The 23554-nt window shown below is 41.2% G+C and overlaps 1 protein-coding gene and 1 long non-coding RNA gene across 4 annotated transcripts in view; one reads left to right on the top strand and one right to left on the bottom strand.

The window, feature by feature from the left end:
• SMOC2 (SPARC related modular calcium binding 2) overlaps nt 1–23554 on the bottom strand; it is a 642212-nt gene that overhangs the window by 210772 nt on the left and 407886 nt on the right. For all 3 annotated transcript variants that reach the window (XM_069769272.1, XM_069769273.1, XM_069769271.1), the window contains exon 9: nt 3234–3316. In XM_069769272.1, coding sequence (XP_069625373.1) covers nt 3234–3316 — 83 coding nt within the window. The remainder of the gene's footprint in view (nt 1–3233; nt 3317–23554) is intronic.
• On the top strand, nt 18659–19353 carry LOC138680589 (uncharacterized). The gene is made up of 3 exons (XR_011321671.1): nt 18659–18725; nt 18949–19005; nt 19118–19353. It is a non-coding gene; the product is annotated as an uncharacterized lncRNA (long non-coding RNA).

Here is a 23554-nt window from a genome sequence, read left to right as displayed (position 1 = left end):
CCTGCACCGTTCACTGTGCCCCCTAGCTGTGCCTTATACGGTGCTCTGCACCGTTCATTGTGCCCCCTAGCTGTGCCTTATACGGTGCTCTGCACCGTTCATTGTGCCCCCTAGCTGTGCCTTATACGGTGCTCTGCACCGTTCATTGTGCCCCCTAGCTGTGCCTTATACAGTGCTCTGCACCGTTCATTGTGCCCCCTAGCTGTGCCTTATACGGTGCTCTGCACCGTTCATTGTGCCCCATAGATGCTCCACATTAATCTGTGCTGCCGCTGCTACTGCTGCAATAAAAAAAAAAAACACATACTCACCTCCCTTGATTGCAGCTCCCGGCGTCTCGTTCCGGCGCCTCCATCTTCCCGGCGTCTCTGCTCTGACTGATCAGGCAGAGGGCGCCGCGCACACTATACGCGTCATCGCGCCCTCTGCCTGATCAGTCAGAGAGCGCAGACGCCGGGAAGATGGAGGCGCCGGCCGGGAAGATGGAGCGACGCCCGGCGGCTGGAACGAGGACAGGTGAATATAACATACTCACCTAGTCCTGGCGATCCTCGCGCTGTCCCCTCCTGTCTTCGGCGCTGCAGCTTCTTTCTCTATCAGCGGTCACCGGCACCGCTGATTAGAGAAATGAATAAGCGGCTCCGCCCCTATGGGAGGTGGAGCCGCTTATTCATTTCTGTAATGAGCGGTCCCACGTGACCGCTGAAGAGAGGAAGAAGCTGCAGCGCCGAAGCCCGTGGGACGGCAGGGACAGCGCGAGGATCGCTGGGACTAGGTAAGTATACCCCAGCGCCCTCAGCCCCTCACCTGCCGACCCCACCGCTACCGTGACTCGAGTATAAGCCGAGGGGGGCACTTTCAGCCCTAAAATTTGGGCTGAAAATCTCGGCTTATACTCGAGTATATACGGTACTTTTTTTATTTTTGTAATATTTTGAAAAAGTTTTATATTACTTTTTGCATACTTCAATCGTCTCCATGGGAGACTGGAAGCTGCAGTTGTCTGATCAGCTCTGCTACAGATCAGCCGTATGTAGCAGAAATGCTCACTTGCTATGAGAGCCGACCATCAGGCGGTGCTCATAGCAATCTGGCTATGACAACCCATCGGTGACCTGTGATCATGTGACGGGGTCAACAATGGGCTGGTTTAGTGACGCGTTTCCGGTAAGCGTGAGATAAATGCAGCTGTCAGAGATTGACTGCAGCATTTAACTAGTTAACAGCATCAGGTGGATCACAAATCCACCTAAGGCTGTTGCGGGCACATGTCAGCTGTATATATCAGCTGTCATTTGCACGGAAAGGTGCAGGCTCTGCGCCGGAGCCCACACCAAACTGGGGGAGTCTGACATTGGCGTACTATTACTTCCCATATCTGAAAGGGGTTAAGGGATTCAGTAAAGTAATGAAGAGGAAAAATGTTGAGAGAACAATTTAAGTGAATAGAAGCGATAAGGAGGTTCTGTTTTTAAAACGGTGGTTGGGGGTTATATGGAGGAACAATAGGGACACTATAAAGCATAAAGTAATGTCTTTTACATTTTTGCATGAAATGTCTATCAATAAAATTATTTTTGTGAAAAATAATTGTTTACTTTGAATTAGAGTTTTATATTGCAACACAAGGATGAGAGTCCACAAGAAACTAAAGGTACCTTCACACATAACGATATTGTTAACGATATCGTTGCTATTTGTGACGTAGCAACGATATCGTTAATGAAATTGTTCTGTGTGACAGCGACCAACGATCAGGCCCCTGCTGGGAGATCGTTGGTCGCTGAACAAAGTCCAGAACTTTATTTCGTCGCTGGACTCCCTGGAGATATCGCTGGATCGGTGTGTGTGACACCGATCCAGCGATGTCTTCACTGGTAACCAGGGTAAACATCGGGTAACTAAGCGCAGGGCCGCGCTTAGTAACCCGATGTTTACCCTGGTTACCATGCTAAAAGTAAAAAAAAACAAATACTAGATACTTACCTACCGCTGTCTGTCCTCCAGCGCTGTGCTCTGCACTCCTCCTGTACTGTCTGTGAGCCGGAAAGCAGAGCGGTGACGTCACCGCTCTGCTTTCCGGCTCACAGACAGTACAGAAGGAGAGCAGAGAAGCAGAGCGCAGCGCTGGAGGACAGACAGCGGTAGGTAAGTATCTAGTGTTTGTTTTTTTTTACTTTTAGGATGGTATCCAGGGTAAACATCGGGTTACTAAGCGCGGCCCTGCGCTTAGTTACCCGATGTTTACCCTGGTTACCGGCATCGTTGGTCGCTGGAGAGCGGTCTGTGTGACAGCTCTCCAGCGACCAAACAGCGACGCTGCAGCGATCCGGATCGTTGTCGGTATCGCTGCAGCGTCGCTTAATGTGAAGGGGCCTTAAGAAAGAAAGAGATTTAGCTTTCTTTAAAAAAGTGGTGGGAGAAACAGTGAATCCATCTATAATAAATAAAAGAATTTAGAAATTATAAAAGTTATTAAAAAGTTCCTTCTACCAATCCAGGAGATAAAGTGGATCTTTATCTTTAATAATTGGGCTCTTAATTGTATAACATTAATTGGATAGCTTAAGATGAAAGAATTGATAAGAATGAAGGGTCTCTGAGACCCCATGAAAGGTATGTCATAACAAAATCTAGTTTGGCACCATAGTGAACATTTGTGTTCCACAGCAAAGGAGTGAACTTTTATGTGTTCATGATAGTGTGAAATTCTATGGAAACACTGGATAACTGTAAGTGGACAGGAAAAGGGATCATTTCAAAGAGTTGAGATGCGTGATAGACCTGCAGTGACTAGGTGGCTGAGGACATTCTGCCCTTCTGGTTCACCATCTTTATACTGTTTTTTTGCTGCTTTGCTGTGCTTCTTGTTGAGTGAGTCGCAAAAGTATCTAATATCTACCGGTAATCTTAACACCAGAATTGTGTTCCATTTTGATATTAATAAATCAGACCCATTTGCAAGGTTAGTGCATGTTTATTTATCAATAATGATCTTTAGGCTGAAATCATATTGCCATGTTTCAAACAAACAGCCCAATAATGCAACATGGATGGCATTTGACAGGCACAGAGGTGGCATTTTCAATAGTTCTAAGCTTGGATATGTGAAAGGTACATAGACCTAATAGACGTAATCAACACTGCAATATTAAAGTTAGATACATATATAACACCAAAGCCTAACTATGTTAGTAGGATGTAGAACATAGATGCCTTTAAGACATTGTTACCTTGAAGTTGTCTTCCTCTATACATATCTTTTGTTTTGCCTGGATGGGCTCTTGCTCCACTATCACACTTTGGTTGTTCATATCTAGATTAGCAAGAAAAATAATCTTTAGGTTTGCTACAAAAAAAAATCTCTTTCACTCTAATAAAGATATAATTTTTTATATAATAGTACAAAATATTTACTCTTGACTTCATATATGTAAATAGAATTTCTGAACGATCTCCCGCACCCCAAGTAATTCAATTTTGTGAACAAAAGGGAGAAAATATTGGAGGCACAGAAAAAAACATAATTCAAAAAGGCGCAATTTATTTAGAGACTACTGCTAAGATCCATTCTAATAATAACTATTAATTATTATTATTATTTCTAGCCACATATTGTATTTCTTAATGCATTAGCAAGTACTGTAGTCACAGCAAAGACCAATCTCTCAGGGCAAATCTTTGGCAACCATCATCTCACCTTTTCAGTGTCTCACAAAGACTTGGCAGTTGGTACTAAATATCTAAAACTTTGACCACGCACAGATTTCCACCAGTCTAATGTATAATCCTTGTTCTGCTTGGCCCAAACAAGTCTCTTCTTGTTTACGGTCCTCAGTAATAACTTCTTTGCAGCAATCCGACCAGAAAGGTCTGTTTCTACACTGTGTTCCTAATTATTATGCAAATTGGATTTAAATGTCATGAAGATTTAATTGTTTTGTTTTTCAAATAAACTCGTGGATGTTATTGTGTCTCAGGGTTCAATGGATCACTGAAATTAGTCTTACACACATGTGATAATTAGTTTTCCATGTGATTCTTATTAAAGGAAAACTGCTTAAAAATGAAGTTCCACTTTATTAAGCAGACAACAGGTTTCAAGCAATATGGGAAATAAAAATGATCTCTCTGCTGCTGAAAAGGGTTAAATAGTGCAATGCCTTGTACAAGGTATGAAAAAATTAGATATTTCATGAAAACTTAAGAGTGATCATCAGACTGTAAAGAGATTTGTGACTTAAACAGAGCACAGACAGAGTTCATGCAGATAAAGGCATAATGAGGAAGGTTTCTGCCAGACAAATTCATTGGATTAAGAGAGCAGCTGCCAAAATACTATTACAAAGCAGCAAACAGTTATTTGAAGCTGCTGGTACTTCTGGAGTCCCTCGAACCACAAGGTGTAGGATCCTTCAGAGGCTTGCTGTGATGCATAAACTTACTATTCGGCCACCCCTAAACAGTGATCACAAGCAGAAATGGTTGCAGTGGGCCCAGACATACATGAAGATTAATTTTCAAACAGTCTTGTTTACTGTTGAGTGTCGAGCAACCCTGGATGATCCACATGGATGGAGTAGTGGATGGTTGGTGGATGGCCACCATGTCCCAATAAGGCTGTGACGTCAGCAAGAGGTGTAGGAGTCATGTTTTGTGCCGGAATCATGTGGAAACAGCTGGTAGGGCCCTTTGAGTTTCCTGAAGATGTGAAAATGACCTCTGCAAAGTAAATAGAGTTTCTGACTCACATATTTCTTCCATGGTCTAAAAAGCAGAAATGTGCCTTCAGGAGCAAAATCATCTTCATGCATGACAATGCACCATCTTATGCTGCAAAGAATACCTCTGAGTCATGGGCATAAAAGGAGATAAACTCATGGTGTGGCCACCATCTTCCCCTGACCTTAACCCCATAAAGAACCTTTGGAGCATCATCAAGTAAAAGATCTAGGAGGGGGAGGGTGGGAGGCAGTTCATATCAAAGCAGCAGCTCTGGGAGGCTATTCTGACTTCATGCAAAGAAATACAAGCAGAAACTCTCCAAAAACTCACAAGTTCAGTGGATGCGAGAATTGTGAAGGTGCTATCAAAGAAGGGGTCCTATGGTAACATGTAACTTGGCCTGTTAGGAGGTTTTGGAGTTAAATAGCTTTTTTGTTCAGTGAATGTGGCCTCCTAAGGCTGCAAATTCCGCAAATGAGCATTTTCAGTTCATCAACATATCAAATGTATAGAAATTCTACATTGCCTAATAATTTGGAACAGTGCATTTTGAGTTTTTATTTATTTTGGAGAATATACCGTTATCATTGGGAGGTTTCTTCAATAATATTCGATGAATACTCTAACGGGTGATGACTTTTATTAGACTGACTCATTTGCACTGACCATTTAGGAAAATCCGAGAAAAATATAATTTGCATAATAATTTGGAACATGGTGTAGTAGTCTTCTATGGACAGTGGATATTTAGGTGTTTTTGCTATTTAATGTATGCCAAGCATTTGTTTTTGAGGTGCTGTTATGTTGAGCTGGTAACTCTGATGACCTTATCCTCTACAGCAGAGTTAATTCTTTGTTTTCCCTATGCTGGGGCAGTCCTCAGAGTGCTTTTCATCATAGTGATTGATGGTTTTCATGACTACATATGAGAATACCATCAAAAACCTAGCAATTTTCAGAATTAACAGAATTTAAAGTCTTAAAGTAATGGTGGGATTTCATTTCTCCATACTTAAATGAGTGTTTCTTACCATAATCTGGGTTAGAACAATTACAGCATAGGGGTCAACACTATATGGAACTGTGCAACTATCACGTGTGATTTTGCAGAGGCAGTGTTGGTACAAACACTTTCTGAAGGCACATAATTCCACAAATAAACTCTTAATCAAGAACAACTGTTAATTGAAAACCATTTGAGGTGATTACCTGGTGAAGCCATTAAAAGATGCCAAGGGGGTATAAAGTTGTCTTCAGAGTAAAATGGGGATAATTTTAAGTTTTACACATATTCTGGCTTGTTTCAAATGCGTTTCTTTATTACTTTTTTCAGATTTGTTCCTTTCACGGTTTTGCCGTCTTGAGGTTCCTTAGATGAGAAATTGAGCAGAAAATGTACCTCTCTGCACTGTCTGACTCTAAGGCAAGGATGGCCAGTGCCTCCCCTGTGCTGAACATCTGTATATGATTTTTGTAATTGTTTTATTCAAATTTACTTTAAGCATTAATGCTCCAACCTATCAATAATTATATTCTGAGTCTTTCTGAAAATGGTATCACTTGTAACAATAAAGAGTATCAGAAGCAGAGCTGGTATGACAGTCACTTTACAAAATTGGTGACAGCGAAACATCAAATGTAAAAAGAAAGGTGTCACTGATGACAAAAATCATAGGAAAGATGGGTACAGAAGATGAAAGAATGGTGAGAAGCAGGCTGGCAATGGTTATTTGTAGGACTTGGATTCCTGTCACAAAATAAATCTAATACTCCATTTAACTGTCACAAATCAGCTATATAAAATGGCCAAAGGATAGTAGCAGTGAGGAATGAGATTAAGATTGGGTACGTTGAGCCAGCTGTCAGTCACTGCCAGGTTGTGGTTACAGATTCTGCTCATTGTATACTGAGCGGTGACTGAAGCCACACCAGCTGCGCCTCTATGACTGAAAACCCAAGGCTGTCGGGAGAAGTAAAAATCAATTATTACAAATATTACAAATATTACCCCACATACCACCACTACAGGGCAAGTGGGAAGAGCTGGGCAAATCGCCAGAACTGGTGCATCTATTATACACGCCTTTTCTGAGGGGCTGCAGACTGCTATTTTTAGGCTGGTGGGCCAATATTGATAGCCGTTTACCAGCCTAAAAATACCAGCCCCCAGCTGTCTGCTTTAGCTTGGCTGGTTGACAAAAATGGGGGGACCCACGCCATTTTTTACAATTATTTACTTAAAAATTAAATTAAAAAAAATTGGAGTGGGGGCCCTTCTATTCTTGATAATCAGCCTTGCTAAAGCTGACGTCTGAGGGTTGCCTGGCTGGTTGTCAAAAATATGGGGGAACCCATGACGTTTTTTTAAATTATTTAGCGCACAGGCAGCGGCTGATGAATACTTTCATCAGCTGCCACCTGCTCTCACTGTTATTTACGGCAGCAGGCATAGGCTGATGGGAGCATTAGTCCCATCAGCCTATGGGAGGTGTTCGGTATGAACGCCGAACTTTACTGTTCAGGTTCGCCCATCTCTACTCTGCATGTCAGGTTGCCATGCTAAACTGGCACACTTCAGTTACATCATTCTATTGGGCCAAATTACCTGGCTAAGTATTTAGGTAATTCGCATCAGCGCTGCTATTGTGGACAGCTTTTACACCTCCTGACAAACCTAGCTCTGCTACACATGCTGTGTTGCACTTTGTCACAGGGGAAAGTTGTTTGATGAATCAGAGCTTATTTGTTTTGCTGTGAATGTTATTGCTATGTTTGCTTTTTTCTTGTGTTCTTAAATTTAGAGTAGCTCTGGTATATTTTTGTAAATCTAAATGGATAGCCAATTACTAAAAGTGCATGTAACGCAAAAGTTTGATCTTCTCTAGAAAAAAACATTTTTTGTTATAGGCAAGCAAAGCAAAGTAGTTAAAAAAATTACTATTTAGGATCATAGACCCTCTAGCTAATAAACATTTAAATTAATCACTGATCAGCAGTGTTACTGTAAGTGACAACTGTTCAACGTGTTAAAAAAGAACACTTTTCCAGCTCACCTACCAAGAATGAAACATCCAAAACAGTTCATATCATGTGATGGTCTGATAGAAAGTGCACAGCAATGGATCCCAGCCAGATAATGGATACCAGTATATAGTTATAAGGTCAGCAGAAAAGTGCGTTCCAGCACTTGTCTGCAAAAGGTAAAACATTTTAATCCCTTTTTTCTTTAAAATGGTTGTCCAGTTTTGAGCTAAAAGTCTAGAATCACTTGTGATTACATACTTGGGAATCCTCACAACATGTGCACTGCACACTATGGGAATTCTCCAGTGCAGGCGTCAGCAGCAGGCGGTCATCTGGACCACAAGTATTATATTTGCATACTTCCAGCCACATTCCATCTAGATTGTATCTGGCCTTGATCAACACACTTACACTGAGCAAGGCCACGGCACCCATATAATTGGCATGGAACTGCATATATGCAAATTATATACTTACAGTCATGTTCCTACCCTTGCCGGCAACAAAGAATCCTCACAGCGCAAAATGTGAGCATTCACAAGTCTGCGGTCTCATTGAGTGACTGCAGACTTGTAGCTTAAAACCTGACAAGCTCTTTAAGATTAAAATCCAATATGATTTAAAAAACAAAATATTGAAGTGTAAAAGCGTAGCCTCATGAGACACAAATGTTTCAAACCTACATTGTTAAACGGTTCTTGGTCATTCGTAAAGATATTTCAATATCTGTTCAAAATGCATAGGCTCATAAGGCTAGTCTTTTCTACTTGGATAATTTTTTTTATATAATTCTTGCTAACTGTTCAAAAAGATGAATCTTCATGTTTGTCCATAAAGTTTCATTGGGTTCTTCCTTTCTTCTCTTGGCTGGGTTTAATTTTCCTACTTATCGCAATGTTAGTAGTATTATATTAAAAAGAGCAGTGTATGTAGTATTCCAGTATAGAAAAGTGAAAGCTAACAAAAAAAAAAGTTTTAAAAGTTTTTAAATAAATTACAAACATAAGTCTAAAAATCTTTATCAACCCGCTTTTTCCCAATTAATGAATAAAAAGTCCAAGTCCAATCTGTCAAAATATAAACTTATTTAACCCCTTTCTGACATGGGACGTACTATCCCATCGAGGTGGGGTGGGCCCCCATGACCACGGACGGGATAGTATGTCCAGCGCGATCGGCGGCGCTCACGGGGGGAGCGCCGCCGATCGCGGCCGGGTGTCAGCTGTTTATCGCAGCTGACATCCGGCACTATGTGCCAGGAGCGGTCACGGACCGCCCCCGGAACATTAACCCCTGGCACACCGCGATCAAAGATGATCGCGATGTGCCGGCGGTATAGGGAAGCTTCCCGCAGGGAGGGGGCTCCCTGCGGGCTTCCCTGAGCCCCCCGCAGCAACGCGATGTGATCACGTTGCTGCGAGGGTCTTACCTCCCTCCCTGCTTCCTCCAGCCCCGGATCCAAGATGGCCGCGTATCCGGGTCCTGCAGGGAGGGAGGTGGCTTCACAGAGCCTGCTCAGAGCAGGCACTGTGAAGGCTGCAGCGCTGCATGTCAGATCAGTGATCTGACAGAGTGCTGTGCACAGTGTTAGATCACTGATCTGTGATGTCCCCCCCTGGGACAATGTAAAAAAGTTAAAAAAAATTTTTCAAAATGTGTAAAAAAAAAAATAAAAAAAAATATTCCTAAATAATGAAAAAAAAAAAAAAATATTATTCCCCTAAATACATTTCTTTATCTAAATTAAAAAAAAACAATAAAAGTACACATATTTAGTATCGCCGCGTCCGTAACGGCCCGACCTATAAAACTGGCCCACTAGTTAACCCCTTCAGTAAACACCGTAAGAAAAAAAAAAAAAAACGAGGCAAAAAACAACGCTTTATTATCATACCTCCGAACAAAAAGTGGAATAACACGCGATAAAAAGACAGATATAAATAACCATGATACCGCTGAAAGCGTCATCTTGTCCCGCAAAAAACGAGCCACCATACAGCATCATCAGCAAAAAAAAAAAAGTTATAGTCCTCAGAATAAAGCGATGCAAAAATAATTATTTTTTCTATAAAATAGTTTTTATCGTATAAAAGCGCCAAAACATAAAAAAATGATATAAATGAGGTGTCGCTGTAATCGTACTGACCCAAAGAATAAAACTGATTTATCAATTTTACCAAACGCGGAACGGTATAAACGCCTCCCCCAAAAGAAATTCATGAATAGCTGGTTTTTGGTCATTCTGCCTCGCAAAAATCGGAATAAAAAGCGATCAAAAAATGCAACGTGCCCGAAAATGTTACCAATAAAAACGTCAACTCGTCCCGCAAAAAACAAGACCTCACATGACTCTGTGAACCAAAATATGGAAAAATTATAGCTCTCAAAATGTGGTAACGCAAAAAATATTTTTTGCAATAAAAAGCGTCTTTCAGTGTGTGACGGCTGCCAATCATAAAAATCCGCTAAAAAACCCGCTATAAAAGTAAATCAAACCCCCCTTCATCACCCCCTTAGTTAGGGAAAAATTAAAAAAATGTATTTATTTCCATTTTTCCATTAGGGCTAGGGTTAGGGCTAGGGCTAGGGTTAGGGCTAGGGTTAGGGTTTGGGCTAGGGTTAGGGCTAGGGTTAGGGCTAGGGTTAGGGCTAGGGTTAGGGCTAGGGCTAGGGTTAGGGCTAGGGTTAGGGCTAGGGTTAGGGCTAGGGTTAGGGTTAGGGCTAGGGTTAGGGCTATGGTTAGGGCTAGGGTTAAGGCTACAGTTAGGGTTGGGGCTAAAGTTAGGGTTAGGGTTAGGGCTATGGTTAGGGCTAGGGTTAGGGCTACAGTTTGGGTTGGGGCTAAAGTTAGGGTTGGGGCTAGGGTTAAGGCTACAGTTAGGGTTGGGGCTAAAGTTACTGTTAGGGTTTAGATTACATTTACAGTTGGGAATAGGGTTGGGATTAGGGTTACGTGTGTGTCAGGGTTAGAGGTGTGGTTAGGGTTGGGATTAGGGTTAGGGGTGTGTCAGGGTTAGAGGTGTGGTTAAGGTTACTGTTGGGATTAGGGTTAGGGGTGTGTTTGGATTAGGGTTTCAGTTATAATTGGGGGGTTTCCACTGTTTAGGCACATCAGGGGCTGCGTTATAAACTGTAGTGAAACACTTGGGGGTTCAAAGTTCTCACAACACATCTAGATAAGTTCCATGGGGGTCTAGTTTCCAATATGGGGTCACTTGTGGGGGATTTCTACTGTTTAGGTACATTAGGGGTTCTGCAAACGCAATGTGACGCCTGCAGACCATTCCATCTAAGTCTGCATTCCAAATGGCACTCCTTCACTTCCGAGCCCTCCCATGCGCCCAAACGGTGGTTCCCCCCAACATATGGGGTATCAGCGTACTCAGGACAAATTGGACAACAACTTTTGGGGTCAAATTTCTCCTCTTACCCTCGGGAAAATACAAAACTGGGGGCTAAAAAATAATTTTGGGGGGAAAGATTTTTTTTTCAATTTTCACGGCTCTGCGTTACAAACTGTAGTGAAACACTTGGGGGTTCAAAGCTCTCACAACACATCTAGATGAGTTAATTAGGGGGTCTAGTTTCCAAAATGGTGTCACTTGTGGGGGGTTTCTACTGTTTCGGTACATTAGGGGCTCTGCAAATGCAATGTGACACCTGCAGACCATTCCATCTAAGCCTGCATTCCAAATGGAGCTCTTTCCCTTCCGAGCCCTCCCATGCCCCCAAACAGTGGTTCCCCCCCACATATGGGGTATCAGCGCACTCAGGACAAATTGGACAACAAATTTTGGGGTCCAATTTCTCCTGTTACCCTCGGGAAAATACAAAACTGAGGGCTAAAAAATAATTTTTGTGGGAAAACATTTTTGTTTTATTTTTACGGCTCTCCATTATAAACTTCTGTGAAGCCCTTGGTGGGTCAAAGTGCTCACCACACATGTAGATAAGTTCCTTAGGGGGTCTACTTTCCTAAATGGTGTCACTTGTGGGGGGTTTCAATGTTTAGGCACATCAGTGGCTCTCCAAACGCAACATGGCGTCCCATCTCAATTCCTGTCAATTTTGCATTGAAAAGTCAAACGGCGCTCCTTCCCTTCCGAGCTCTCCCATCCGCCCAAACAGTGGTTTACCCCCACATATGGGGTATCAGCGTACTCAGGACAAATTGTACAACAACTTTTGGGGTCCAATTTCTTCTCTTACCCTTGGGAAAATAAAAAATTGGGGGCGGAAAGTTAATTTTTGTGAAAAAATATGATTTTTTATTTTTACGGTTCTACATTATAAACTTCTGTGAAGCACTTGGTGGGTCAAAGTGCTCACCACACATCTAGATAAGTTCCTTAAGGGGTCTACTTTCCAAAATGGTGTCACTTGTGGGGGGTTTCAATGTTTAGGCACATCAGTGGCTCTCCAAATGCAACATGGCGTCCCATCTCAATTCCTGTCAATTTTGCATTGAAAAGTCAAACGGCGCTCCTTCCCTTCCGAGCTCTCCCATCCGCCCAAACAGTGGTTTACCCCCACATATGGGGTATCAGCGTACTCAGGACAAATTGTACAACAACTTTTGGGGTCCAATTTCTTCTCTTACCCTTGGGAAAATAAAAAATTGGGGGCGGAAAGTTAATTTTTGTGAAAAAATATGATTTTTTATTTTTACGGTTCTACATTATAAACTTCTGTGAAGCACTTGGTGGGTCAAAGTGCTCACCACACATCTAGATAAGTTCCTTAAGGGGTCTACTTTCCAAAATGGTGTCACTTGTGGGGGTTTCAATGATTAGTCACATCAGGGGCTCTCCAAACGAAACATGGCGTCCCATCTCAATTCCAGTCAATTTTGCATTGAAAAGTCAAATGGCTCTCCTTCGCTTCCGAGCTCTGCCATGCGCCCAAACAGTGGTTTACCCCCACTTGTGGGGTATTGTCGTGCTCAGGACAAATTGTACAACAATGTTTGGGGTCTATTTTCTCCTGTTACCCTTAGTAAAATTAAACAAATTGGAGCTGAATTAAATTTTTTGTGAAAAAAAGTTAAATGTTCATTTTTATTTAAACATTCAAAAAATTCCTGTGAAGCACCAGAAGGGTTAATAAACTTCTTGAATATGGTTTTGAGCACCTTGAGGGGTGCAGTTTTTAGAATGGTGTCACACTTGGGTATTTTCTATCATATAGACCCCTCAAAATGACTTCAAATGAGATGTGGTCCCTAAAAAAAAATGGTGTTGTAGAAATGAGAAATTGCTGGTTAACTTTTAACCCTTATAACTCCCTAACAAAAAAAAATTTGGGTTCCAAAATTGTGCTGATGTAAAGTAGACATGTGGGAATTGTTACTTATTAAGTATTTTGTGTGACATATCTCTGTGATTTAATTGCATAAAAATTCAAAGTTGGAAAATTGCGAAATTTTCATAATTTTCGCCAAATTTCCGTTTTTTTCACAAATAAACGCAGGTACTATCAAATAATTTTTACCATTGTCATGAAGTACAATATGTCATGAAAAAACAATGTCAGAATCACTGGGATCCGTTGAAGCGTTCCAGAGTTATAACATCACAAAGGGACAGTGGTCAGAATTGTAAATATTGGCCCGGTCATTAACGTGCAAACCACCCTTGGGGGTAAAGGGGTTAAAGCGTACCTTAAATGCTGAAAAGGTAAGAAAAAAAATCAAAACATCACAATTGGCAATTTTAGGTCTCCCCGAAAAAAATGTTTTACATGTACCCCAAAATGGTATAACTAAAAGCAACAGCATGGCATGCAAAAAAACAAATCTCAAAAAATGGCAACACAAACCAACATTTAATTTTTCAAAGTGCTGCTTTGGTACTGCTGTAATTGAACTGACCTGAAAAAACATTGCCACATCATTTTCAATATAGGAAAGTCACCATAAAAAACAAAGCCTAAAACCAATTTAGGAATTCTGTTAACCCCAATGGGACAATGGGTATTTTTTTCCCACTTTTTTAAGCAAATTATATGTGCTGTGAGTGCAAGGCTTGAACCACTGCACTTTCAGCTCATTAGCATATCATTTGAACTGTAAATTTTTCTAAAAAAGCAACAGAAATATGGATTTCTGTAAGAAAGGCAAGGATTTAATAAGCATTAAATCACCTTTACATTTATGCCAATAGTACGGAGTATAAAATATTAATGAGAGGTTCACTATAAATTCTGCATAATGGCAAAGTTACTGTGGCACACCTTATCATAAAGATTCAGAGCACCTGACATACGATATCTGACAAAAGACAATTTTTGAGCAATAAAATACAGCACTTAAAACCCACTCATAACATGGTCAGTTCCAGAATACGGATGAGTGAACCCGTGGAAGTTTGGGTTCTCGTAACCCACCTTAACTTTGGACTAAAGATCAGTTCAGGTACCAGAACTGTACCCATACTTGAAGCTGAAGCTGAACTCGATAGAAAGCAATGGGGACCCGGACTTTGGAGCAGTAAAATTCTCTCTCTCTTCTCCTGGAACTACGAACATTAAAACAGACGTCCAGGATAAATCCATGTTTGGAGTTTAGCATCAGACACTAACTGTACAGTACGTTTAAGTTCGGGTTCGTTCATCCCTAGTCCAGAAGTATTTGAATAGTTAGAGAAGTTTCGGCATTTTAGCTGTTTACCAAAACATATTCTAGATACACTCATATAATCAATATGGGCTTAAAGTGCGGTCTCTCAGCTTTAATTTGAGGGTATTCACATCCTAATTGGAGTAAAGGTTTAGAAATTACAGCTCTTTAATATGTAGCTGCCACTTTTTAAAGGGACCAAAATTATTTGGACAGATATCTCAAAAGCTCTTAAATGTGCTGCATGGGCTATCTCCTCGGTAATCCATCATCAATTAAGCAGGTAAAAGGTCTGTGGCTAAATCCAGGTGTTGCATTCGTATTTGAAAGAGAAACAGACCATCATTAGGCTGAAAAAAAAAGAAATCCATTCAAAAAAGTAGGTTTTTCAGTATCTAAGTCTAACATAAAGAGAAGATTTCATGAGAGCAGATACAGAGGGTTCACCACAAGGTGCAAACTATTTATCGGCCTTAAAATTAGGCTATTTTAAACTTTGTAAATAAAAATCTAAAGAAGCCAGCCCAGTTCTTTAGCCCCTTAACGACTGCCGATACACCTTTTAACGTCGGCAGTTAAGGGTACTTAAACCACAGTGCTGTGAGTTTATAGCACCCCCAGAGTCGGAATTTCTCCAGGGTCTTGGCTACTTGTGGTAGCTGAGACACCAGAGAACATGATTCGGGTCAGTTTTTACTGACCCCGGTGTTGCGATCTCCATTGTTAACAGTATAACGGCGACGGCAAAAAAACCTCTTATTTTCCATCTAATTTCTCTCTCCTTTGATGTGATCGCACATCAGTGGAGAGAGAAATAGGGTCCTCCGATCACCCCCGGTACCTCTGGTGTCTCTGCATGCCCCCGTGAAGTCCCCCAGGCCACCGAGGTCTTCTTCCGGTAGAAAATGGTGGGTGCATACGCTGTGCGCCCCCCGAGATTAAAAAAATGTAATTATTTCCATTTTTCCATTAGGGTTACAGTTGGCTAAAGTGAGGTGGGCTAAAGTTATGGTTAGGGTTGGGTTAAAGTGAGTTGGGCTAAAGCTAAGGTTATAGCTAGGGTTAGGGTTGGGATTAGGGATAGGGGTGTGTTAGAGTTACAGCTAGGGTCGGAATTAGAGTTAGGGGTGTGTTAGAGTTATGCTTAGGGTTGGGATTAGGGCTATGGGTGTGTTGGGGTTATGTTTATGGTTAGGGCTATGGTTAGTGTTGGGATTAGGGTTGTGTTGGGGATAGGGTTGTGGTTAGGGTTATGGTTAAGGTTGGGATTAGAGTTAGGGGTATGTTGGGGTTGGGGTTAGGGTTGGAGTTAGAATTGGGGGGTTTACACTGTTTAGGTACATCAGGGGATTTTGAAATGCGATATGGCACCACCATTGATTCCAGCCAATTTTGAGTTCAAAAAGTCAAATGGTGCTCCCTCTCTTCAGAGCCCTGCCATGCACCCAAACAGTGGCTTTTCCCCACTTATAGGGTATTGGTGTACTCAGGAGAAATTGCATAACATATTTCTGGTCAATTTTCTCTTGATACCCTTGTCAAAATTAAAAAAAAATGGTTCCAAAATAATTTTTTTGTGAAAAAAGTAAAATGTTAATTTTTTTCTTCCACATTGCTTTAGTTCTTGAGAAGCACCTGAAGGGTTAATAAGTTTCTTGAATGTGGTTTTGTGCACCTTGAGGGTTGCAGTTTTTAGAATCGTGTCACTTTTGTGTATTTTCTGCTATATTGACCCCCCAAAGTCACTTCAAATGTGAGGTGGTCCCTAAAAAAATGGTTTGTAAAAATTGTTTCCAGAATTGTGCTAATGTAAAGTAGACATTTGGGAAATGTTATTTATTAACAATTTTGTGTGACACCACTCTCTGAATTAAGGGCATACATATTCAATGTTTGAAAATTGAAAACATTTTCAACATTTTTTCATAAATAAACAGAAGTCATGTCAAAGAAATTTTACCACTATCATGAAGAACAATATGTCATGAAAAAATAGTCTCAGAAACAGTGGGATCCATTGAAGCATTCCAGAGTTATAACCACAAAAAATCACAGAGGTCAGAATTGTAAAAATTGGCTTGGTCATTAAGCACCAAATTGTCTCTGTCACTAAGGGGTTAAAAGCATTGTTTCTGAAGATGAAACTAAGATCAATCTGTATAAACCCAACCTATTTTTAAAGACAGATTCTACTTTCAAAACAGGACTGCTAAGGGTGTGGCCTGGGCCCCGTCTTATACAAATCTGTTTCTTGGCCTTTGGGAGAGACAGGTCTTTCATGGTGATAGAAAGCACTCCGCTAAGGCTTCTTTCACACTAGCGTCGGGCTCGGCCCGTCGCAGTGCGTCGGGCCGAGGTTACCGACGCTAGTGTTGTAAGCGGCGCACAACGGGTGCAGCGGATGCAGATTTTCATCGCATCCGCTGCCCCATTGTGAGGTGCGGGGAGGTGGGGGCGGAGTTCCGGCCGCGCATGCGCGGTCGGAAAAAGGCAGTCCGTCGGCAGCAAAAAACGTTCCATGTAGCGTTTTTTGTGCCGACGGTCCGCCAAAGCACGACGCATCCGTCGCACGACGGATGCGACGTGTGGCAATCCGTCGCAATGCGTCGTCAATACAAGTCTATGGGGAAAAAACGCATCCTGCAAGCACTTTTGCAGGATGCGTTTTTTCTGCAAAACGACGCATTGTGACGGATTGCAGTTAACGCTAGTGTGAAAGTAGCCTAACCTGGTGCAGAGCTGGATCCATTATATTGACAATGTCCTGATGATTTGGCTGAGTAATGTGGCTTAATTAATGCAATTTATGAATACATGGAAGCATAACTCTTTCAACCTCAGATTTACCCATAAGTGGCACACATCTCAAGTTGATATTTGGAAATCCAGGTTTGCGCATTGAGAATAGGTCTATACTGACTGATCTTTTTTGCAAGGAGACATTGACCAATTCCTTGCTTCATGCCTCAATGGCGAACTTCTATTCTGTCAACATGGCCATCCCAGTTGGTCAGTTTTTTAGGACTCAAGAGTATTTGGTCTACAAGTGAAAAGCTTGAACAACAATCTGTCATTCTTAGTGATTGGTTCAAAGCTATGGGTTGCAGTGGCAGATGCATAAAACAAAGATACAGGAGGGCTAAGGCATCAAATTGTGATGAACTGTAGGCACAAGCTAGAAAAAAGATTAAAAATAATTTTGATATCAACTTTATATCTACCTCCAACTGCCACTGGGGTAAGATTCTGAAAATATTTACCAGACATTGGCCGGTATTAAAAACCAACAATGTTCTGGCTGCCAACTTACCACAGACCACAAGACTGATACCAAGGAGAAGCCAGAACTTAAAGGATTTTTTGTCAGTAGCTATTATGTGGCCAAGCCAATAAAAACCTAGGGCTTTAGCCCTCATGGAAATTGTTTGACTTGCACCAACATATTGAGATCCACATCTTTCTTGTCATCTGAGGGCATGAAAAAATATCAAATGCAACATCAGATATTCTGTGACACCACATATGTAATTTACTATGCTACATGCCCATGTGCAAAAATATATATGGGTTTAACATCACGTAAACTTAAAACACGCATCAGAAAACATTTTAGGGATATCAGTGCTACAAAAATCGGTGTCGGATTTGTCTTTATTAAAAAAATTACCAAGGCACTTTTATGGTGGTGATCCTCGTGGCCTAAAGGTATGAGGTATTGATAGTTTATTGATAGGATCCAGTGTAGGCAATAGAATACTAGGCACTCAGGAGATATTTTTGCAAGGTGAGAAGTGAACAATTCATTTATTCAGTGCATCCAGCTCAACAATAAACGTTTTCGGTCTAATCACAAGACCTTCATCAGACACAGTTTTTGGATTACTGAAATATACATGTAAAAATACAAGAAATTCTGTTTAGACAAAATACAAAATACATGATGCACAGTGTAAATACAGGCGTACAACATTCTGCTTGGAAGAATAAAATACATCACTTGAAATGTGACAGACAACGACCGTGGCGGACTAAGTAAAATCGGCCTGGTGTTCCGTGGGTCGTGAGCCTGGTTCAGGAGATGCTATGGACTGTGAACGTGTATAGGAAAGAAAGGTTTGTCAAATGATGGTATCGAGTCCCAGTGAAAGGACGACCTGAAAGGGTTGTAAAAAGACCGTCCCCTAAATAGAAGAAGGATACAGCGAATGAGGTGGCCCGATGTACGGGGTCACAGAACTAAGGTGCAGGGTGAGGTGCCTACAACACAAAGACAAGAGCACATAAAACAGGCGCTTCCCTCCCGGGCTCCGTCCGATGTTGGCACCCATGTGGGCCCACATATAACTTTCGTGGCTTCCAGGTATCCTGGGGGTTGTACATATGGGGGGCTCTCTACTATCCCGGTTTTATGTACTGCACTGAGGGACTGTATCTATAGATCCAGTATCGTTACATATAGCTTCATGGTGGTCACACTCACGGATAGTACGCCTATAAGGGCTCTACGCTCAGTTGCCTTGCATGATATCTGATATATGGTATTACTATGTGTTTTTTTATGTGCTCTTGTCTTTGTGTTGTAGGCACCTCACCCTGCACCTTAGTTCTGTGACCCCGTACATCGGGCCACCTCATTCGCTGTATCCTTCTTCTATTTAGGGGACGGTCTTTTTACAACCCTTTCAGGTCGTCCTTTCACTGGGACTCGATACCATCATTTGACAAACCTTTCTTTCCTATACACGTTCACAGTCCATAGCATCTCCTGAACCAGGCTCACGACCCACGGAACACCAGGCCGATTCTACTTAGTCCGCCACGGTCGTTGTCTGTCACATTTCAAGTGATGTATTTTATTCTTCCAAGCAGAATGTTGTACGCCTGTATTTACACTGTGCATCATGTATTTTGTATTTTGTCTAAACAGAATTTCTTGTATTTTTACATGTATATTTCAGTAATCCAAAAACTGTGTCTGATGAAGGTCTTGTGATTAGACCCAAAACGTTTATTGTTGAGCTGGATGCACTGAATAAACGAATTGTTCACTTCTCACCTTGCAAAAATATCTCCTGAGTGCCTAGTATTCTATTGCCTATATTTGACGGGTTGGATACCTAACTAGTGCACCTCTAAGAAGCCAAGATTGCCGTGCTTACTATTGATAGGATCCAGTGTGTCATTAGAGGAGGTAACATCAAACAGATCATTGCCCAGTGTGAATGCCGCTGCATATCCACACTGGACACTATATCACAAAAAGGCCTGAATGAGAAACTCAGACTCTTTTTGGTAAATATTCCACCTCAGCCATGCAACTTGTATCCATATTTAAGGTTATTATCATCTTCATTCCTTACATTAATTATTTTAATGTGTTGTTTTAATTTGCTTTGACTGCATTGTTTTTTAGTGTTCACACTGCTATTCTTAGATGATTTACATTTTCTGCCACATCCCCCATAATGTCCTTATATACCACTTTGATATCAGCTATCAAATTTGGATGCACGTTTCGGCCATTTTTTAAATGGATCTATGAAAACAAGGATCTATGGGGGGTTGGGCTATAAAAAGATATGGGGAATACTTTTAAGTTCTGGGAAGTGAGAGATCTGTGTTTATTTATTTTTAAAAGGTATCAACCACTGAGGACTCTCAATTCTAAATATTTATTTTTATTATTTTTTCTTCATTATGATTCATTATTTGTTTTTTTCTTATTTCTTCTTATTGATTTTTATTATTTTCTCATTTTTATTTTCATTCTGTTTCTCATATTATTCATTCTTTATTACTTTTTATTTTTTATTGTTTTTGGCCATCATTATTATTTATTTATTCTTTTTTCATTGTATTCATCTTTGGCTAGCAATTTTTTGTGGTGTATTCATACGCATGTATGTATGTTAAACTTATGGCTTTAGTTCATATTATTAACTTTTATTCACTTTAATTGTTCACTATTTTTTGTGACTTCTTATTTGTTTACATTTTGATATTATGCACTTTATATTGCACTTTCCTGCTCATTTTTCAGCTATATACTGGTTTTGCACAACACCTACTACTTCATCATATGTTGTTTATATACATACAGTGGGGCAAAAAAGTATTTAGTCAGTCAGCAATAGTGCAAGTTCCACCACTTAAAAAGATGAGAGGCGTCTGTAATTTACATCATAGGTAGACCTCAACTATGGGAGACAAACTGAGAAAAAAAATCCAGAAAATCACATTGTCTGTTTTTTTAACATTTTTTTTTGCATATTATGGTGGAAAATAAGTATTTGGTCAGAAACAAACAATCAAGATTTCTGGCTCTCACAGACCTGTAACTTCTTCTTTAAGAGTCTCCTCTTTCCTCCACTCATTACCTGTAGTAATGGCACCTGTTTAAACTTGTTATCAGTATAAAAAGACACCTGTGCACACCCTCAAACAGTCTGACTCCAAACTCCACTATGGTGAAGACCAAACAGCTGTCAAAGGACACCAGAAACAAAATTGTAGCCCTGCACCAGGCTGGGAAGACTGAATCTGCAATAGCCAACCAGCTTGGAGTGAAGAAATCAACAGTGGGAGCAATAATTAGAAAATCGAAGACATACAAGACCACTGATAATCTCCCTCGATCTGGGGCTCCACGCAAAATCCCACCCCGTGGGGTCAGAATGATCACAAGAACGGTGAGCAAAAATCCCAGAACCACGCGGGGGGGGACCTAGTGAATGAACTGCAGAGAGTTGGGACCAATGTAACAAGGCCTACCATAAGTAACACACTACGCCACCATGGACTCAGATCCTGCAGTGCCAGACGTGTCCCACTGCTTAAGCCAGTACATGTCCAGGCCCATCTGAAGTTTGCTAGAGAGCATTTGGATGATCCAGAGGAGTTTTGGGAGAATGTCCTATGGTCTGATGAAACCAAACTGGAACTGTTTGGTAGAAACACAACTTGTCGTGTTTGGAGGAAAAAGAATACTGAGTTGCATCCATCAAACACCATACCTACTGTAAAGCATGGTGGTGGAAACATCATGCTTTGGGGCTGTTTCTCTGCAAAGGGGCCAGGAGGACTGATCCGGGTACATGAAAGAATGAATGGGGCCATGTATCGTGAGATTTTGAGTGCAAACCTCCTTCCATCAGCAAGGGCATTGAAGATGAAACGTGGCTGGGTCTTTCAACATGACAATGATCCAAAGCACACCGCCAGGGCAACGAAGGAGTGGCTTCGTAAGAAGCATTTCAAGATCCTGGAGTGGCCTAGCCAGTCTCCAGATCTCAACCCTATAGAAAACCTTTGGAGGGAGTTGAAAGTCCGTGTTGCCAAGCGAAAAGCCAAAAACATCACTGCTCTAGAGGAGATCTGCATGGAGGAATGGGCCAACATACCAACAACAGTGTGTGGCAACCTTGTGAAGACTTACAGAAAACGTTTGACCTCTGTCATTGCCAACAAAGGATATATTACAAAGTATTGAGATTAAATTTTGTTTCTGACCAAATACTTATTTTCCACCATAATATGCAAATAAAATGTTAAAAAAACAGACAATGTGATTTTCTGGATTTTTTTTTCTCAGTTTGTCTCCCATAGTTGAGGTCTACCTATGATGTAAATTACAGACGCCTCTCATCTTTTTAAGTGGTGGAACTTGCACTATTGCTGACTGACTAAATACTTTTTTGCCCCACTGTATATTCCTATTGTTCCATTGCAACTTGCACTTTTAGTTGCTTTTTGCAGGTTATCATACTTACCTTTCTTGCTCCTTTTTTTTTTTAATTCTGTCCCTCCTTCCCATTTACTGCTCTCTTTTTTCATTTATGCCTGCTTGTGCTTCTCCCCTGCCCGCTCCCTTTGTGTTATCCTCTATAAGCTTCCTCCAAAATGGCCGCATCCACAGGAGTTCATAAAAATAGCTGCCAATGTGCACATACACTGTGCTCTGATGCCTGGTGGCCTTGCCCGGCTATTAGTAATGTGGCGCGTGTGTCCATAATGTCACTGGGTCTCATTTACCTGACACGCATGCATTGCTATGAAGTCGTCGGTGGGTGAAAGTTTATCCTAAGGGTGCGGATTGCGACGCTCATGCGCTGTATGAATTGGCATCTGGGATATGGGGATATATACTATATATGGCAGGACAGCAATATGTTCGCACCTCCCCTTGAGAAAGCATCAGGCGTAGCACGCATCGGGCCAGCTTGATGAGCTCATCAGATCCTCCCTTATAAGGGTTAAGCACTACACAACATATTGATCAGCATATGTCACTTAAGTTCACTGTCAGTTTAATCTTGTTTATCCCTAATAGTTTTTATAGGGATTGATTAATATGGTGCTTGCTGATATTTATCATATTTCTTGCTTTGGATTTTGATGTTCGCCCTACCATTTCCTCCTTATCAGACCTATTTGTATATCCTTGATTGTGATGAATTGTTTAATATGTAATTAATAAAAGGTGACTGTAATCATTCCCTTGGTTCTTTTACTCCATTTGGCTTGGTCTTTTGGAATATTACTATATAATCAATATGTACTTAAAATGCAGACTCCAAACTTTATTTTGAGGTCATTCCATCCTAAGTGGCGTAAGGGTTTAGGAATTGCAGCTTTTTAATATGCAGCTGCCTCTTTTTAAAAGGGACCAAAAGTAATTGGACAGAAATCTAAAAGCTCTTTAATGGGCTGCATGTGCTATTCCCTTGTTAATCCATCATCAATTTAGTGGGTAAAAGTTCTGGAGCTAAATCCAGAAGTGACATTTGTATTTGAAAGTCGTTGTGAACCCACAGCATACAATCAAAGGAGCTTTCAATGGAAGAGAAACAGACCATCATTACACCAAAAGAAGAAATCTGTCATAGTTTGCCAGGGATACTTAGGTCTGGAGCTGCTGGGGTTAATTTTGGGAGTCTCCCTTTGGTTTCAGCGAGGCTTTTTATAGCCTCTTTGTGGATCTAGGCGTCGTCGGTTATACTTTTGCCCTTGGCTGAGTACGTCGACCCCCATGTCCCTGTGCCTTTGTGCCTGAGTCCTCTTCTGTATGTTTGGTTTTGACCTGGCTTGTTCCCCGATGTGATTTTGCCTACTGATTCTGTACCTCATCTGCTTCTCTGGTTTCTGACTTCAGCTGTGTCCTAGGGCTTTTCTACTTGTCTTCTGATTCGG

This window comes from Ranitomeya imitator, chromosome 5, assembly GCF_032444005.1.
Source record: "Ranitomeya imitator isolate aRanImi1 chromosome 5, aRanImi1.pri, whole genome shotgun sequence".
Classification (NCBI taxonomy): domain Eukaryota; kingdom Metazoa; phylum Chordata; class Amphibia; order Anura; family Dendrobatidae; genus Ranitomeya; species Ranitomeya imitator.
Note: the sequence above shows the minus strand (reverse complement) of the source record. Positions and strands in the feature narration are given on the sequence as shown.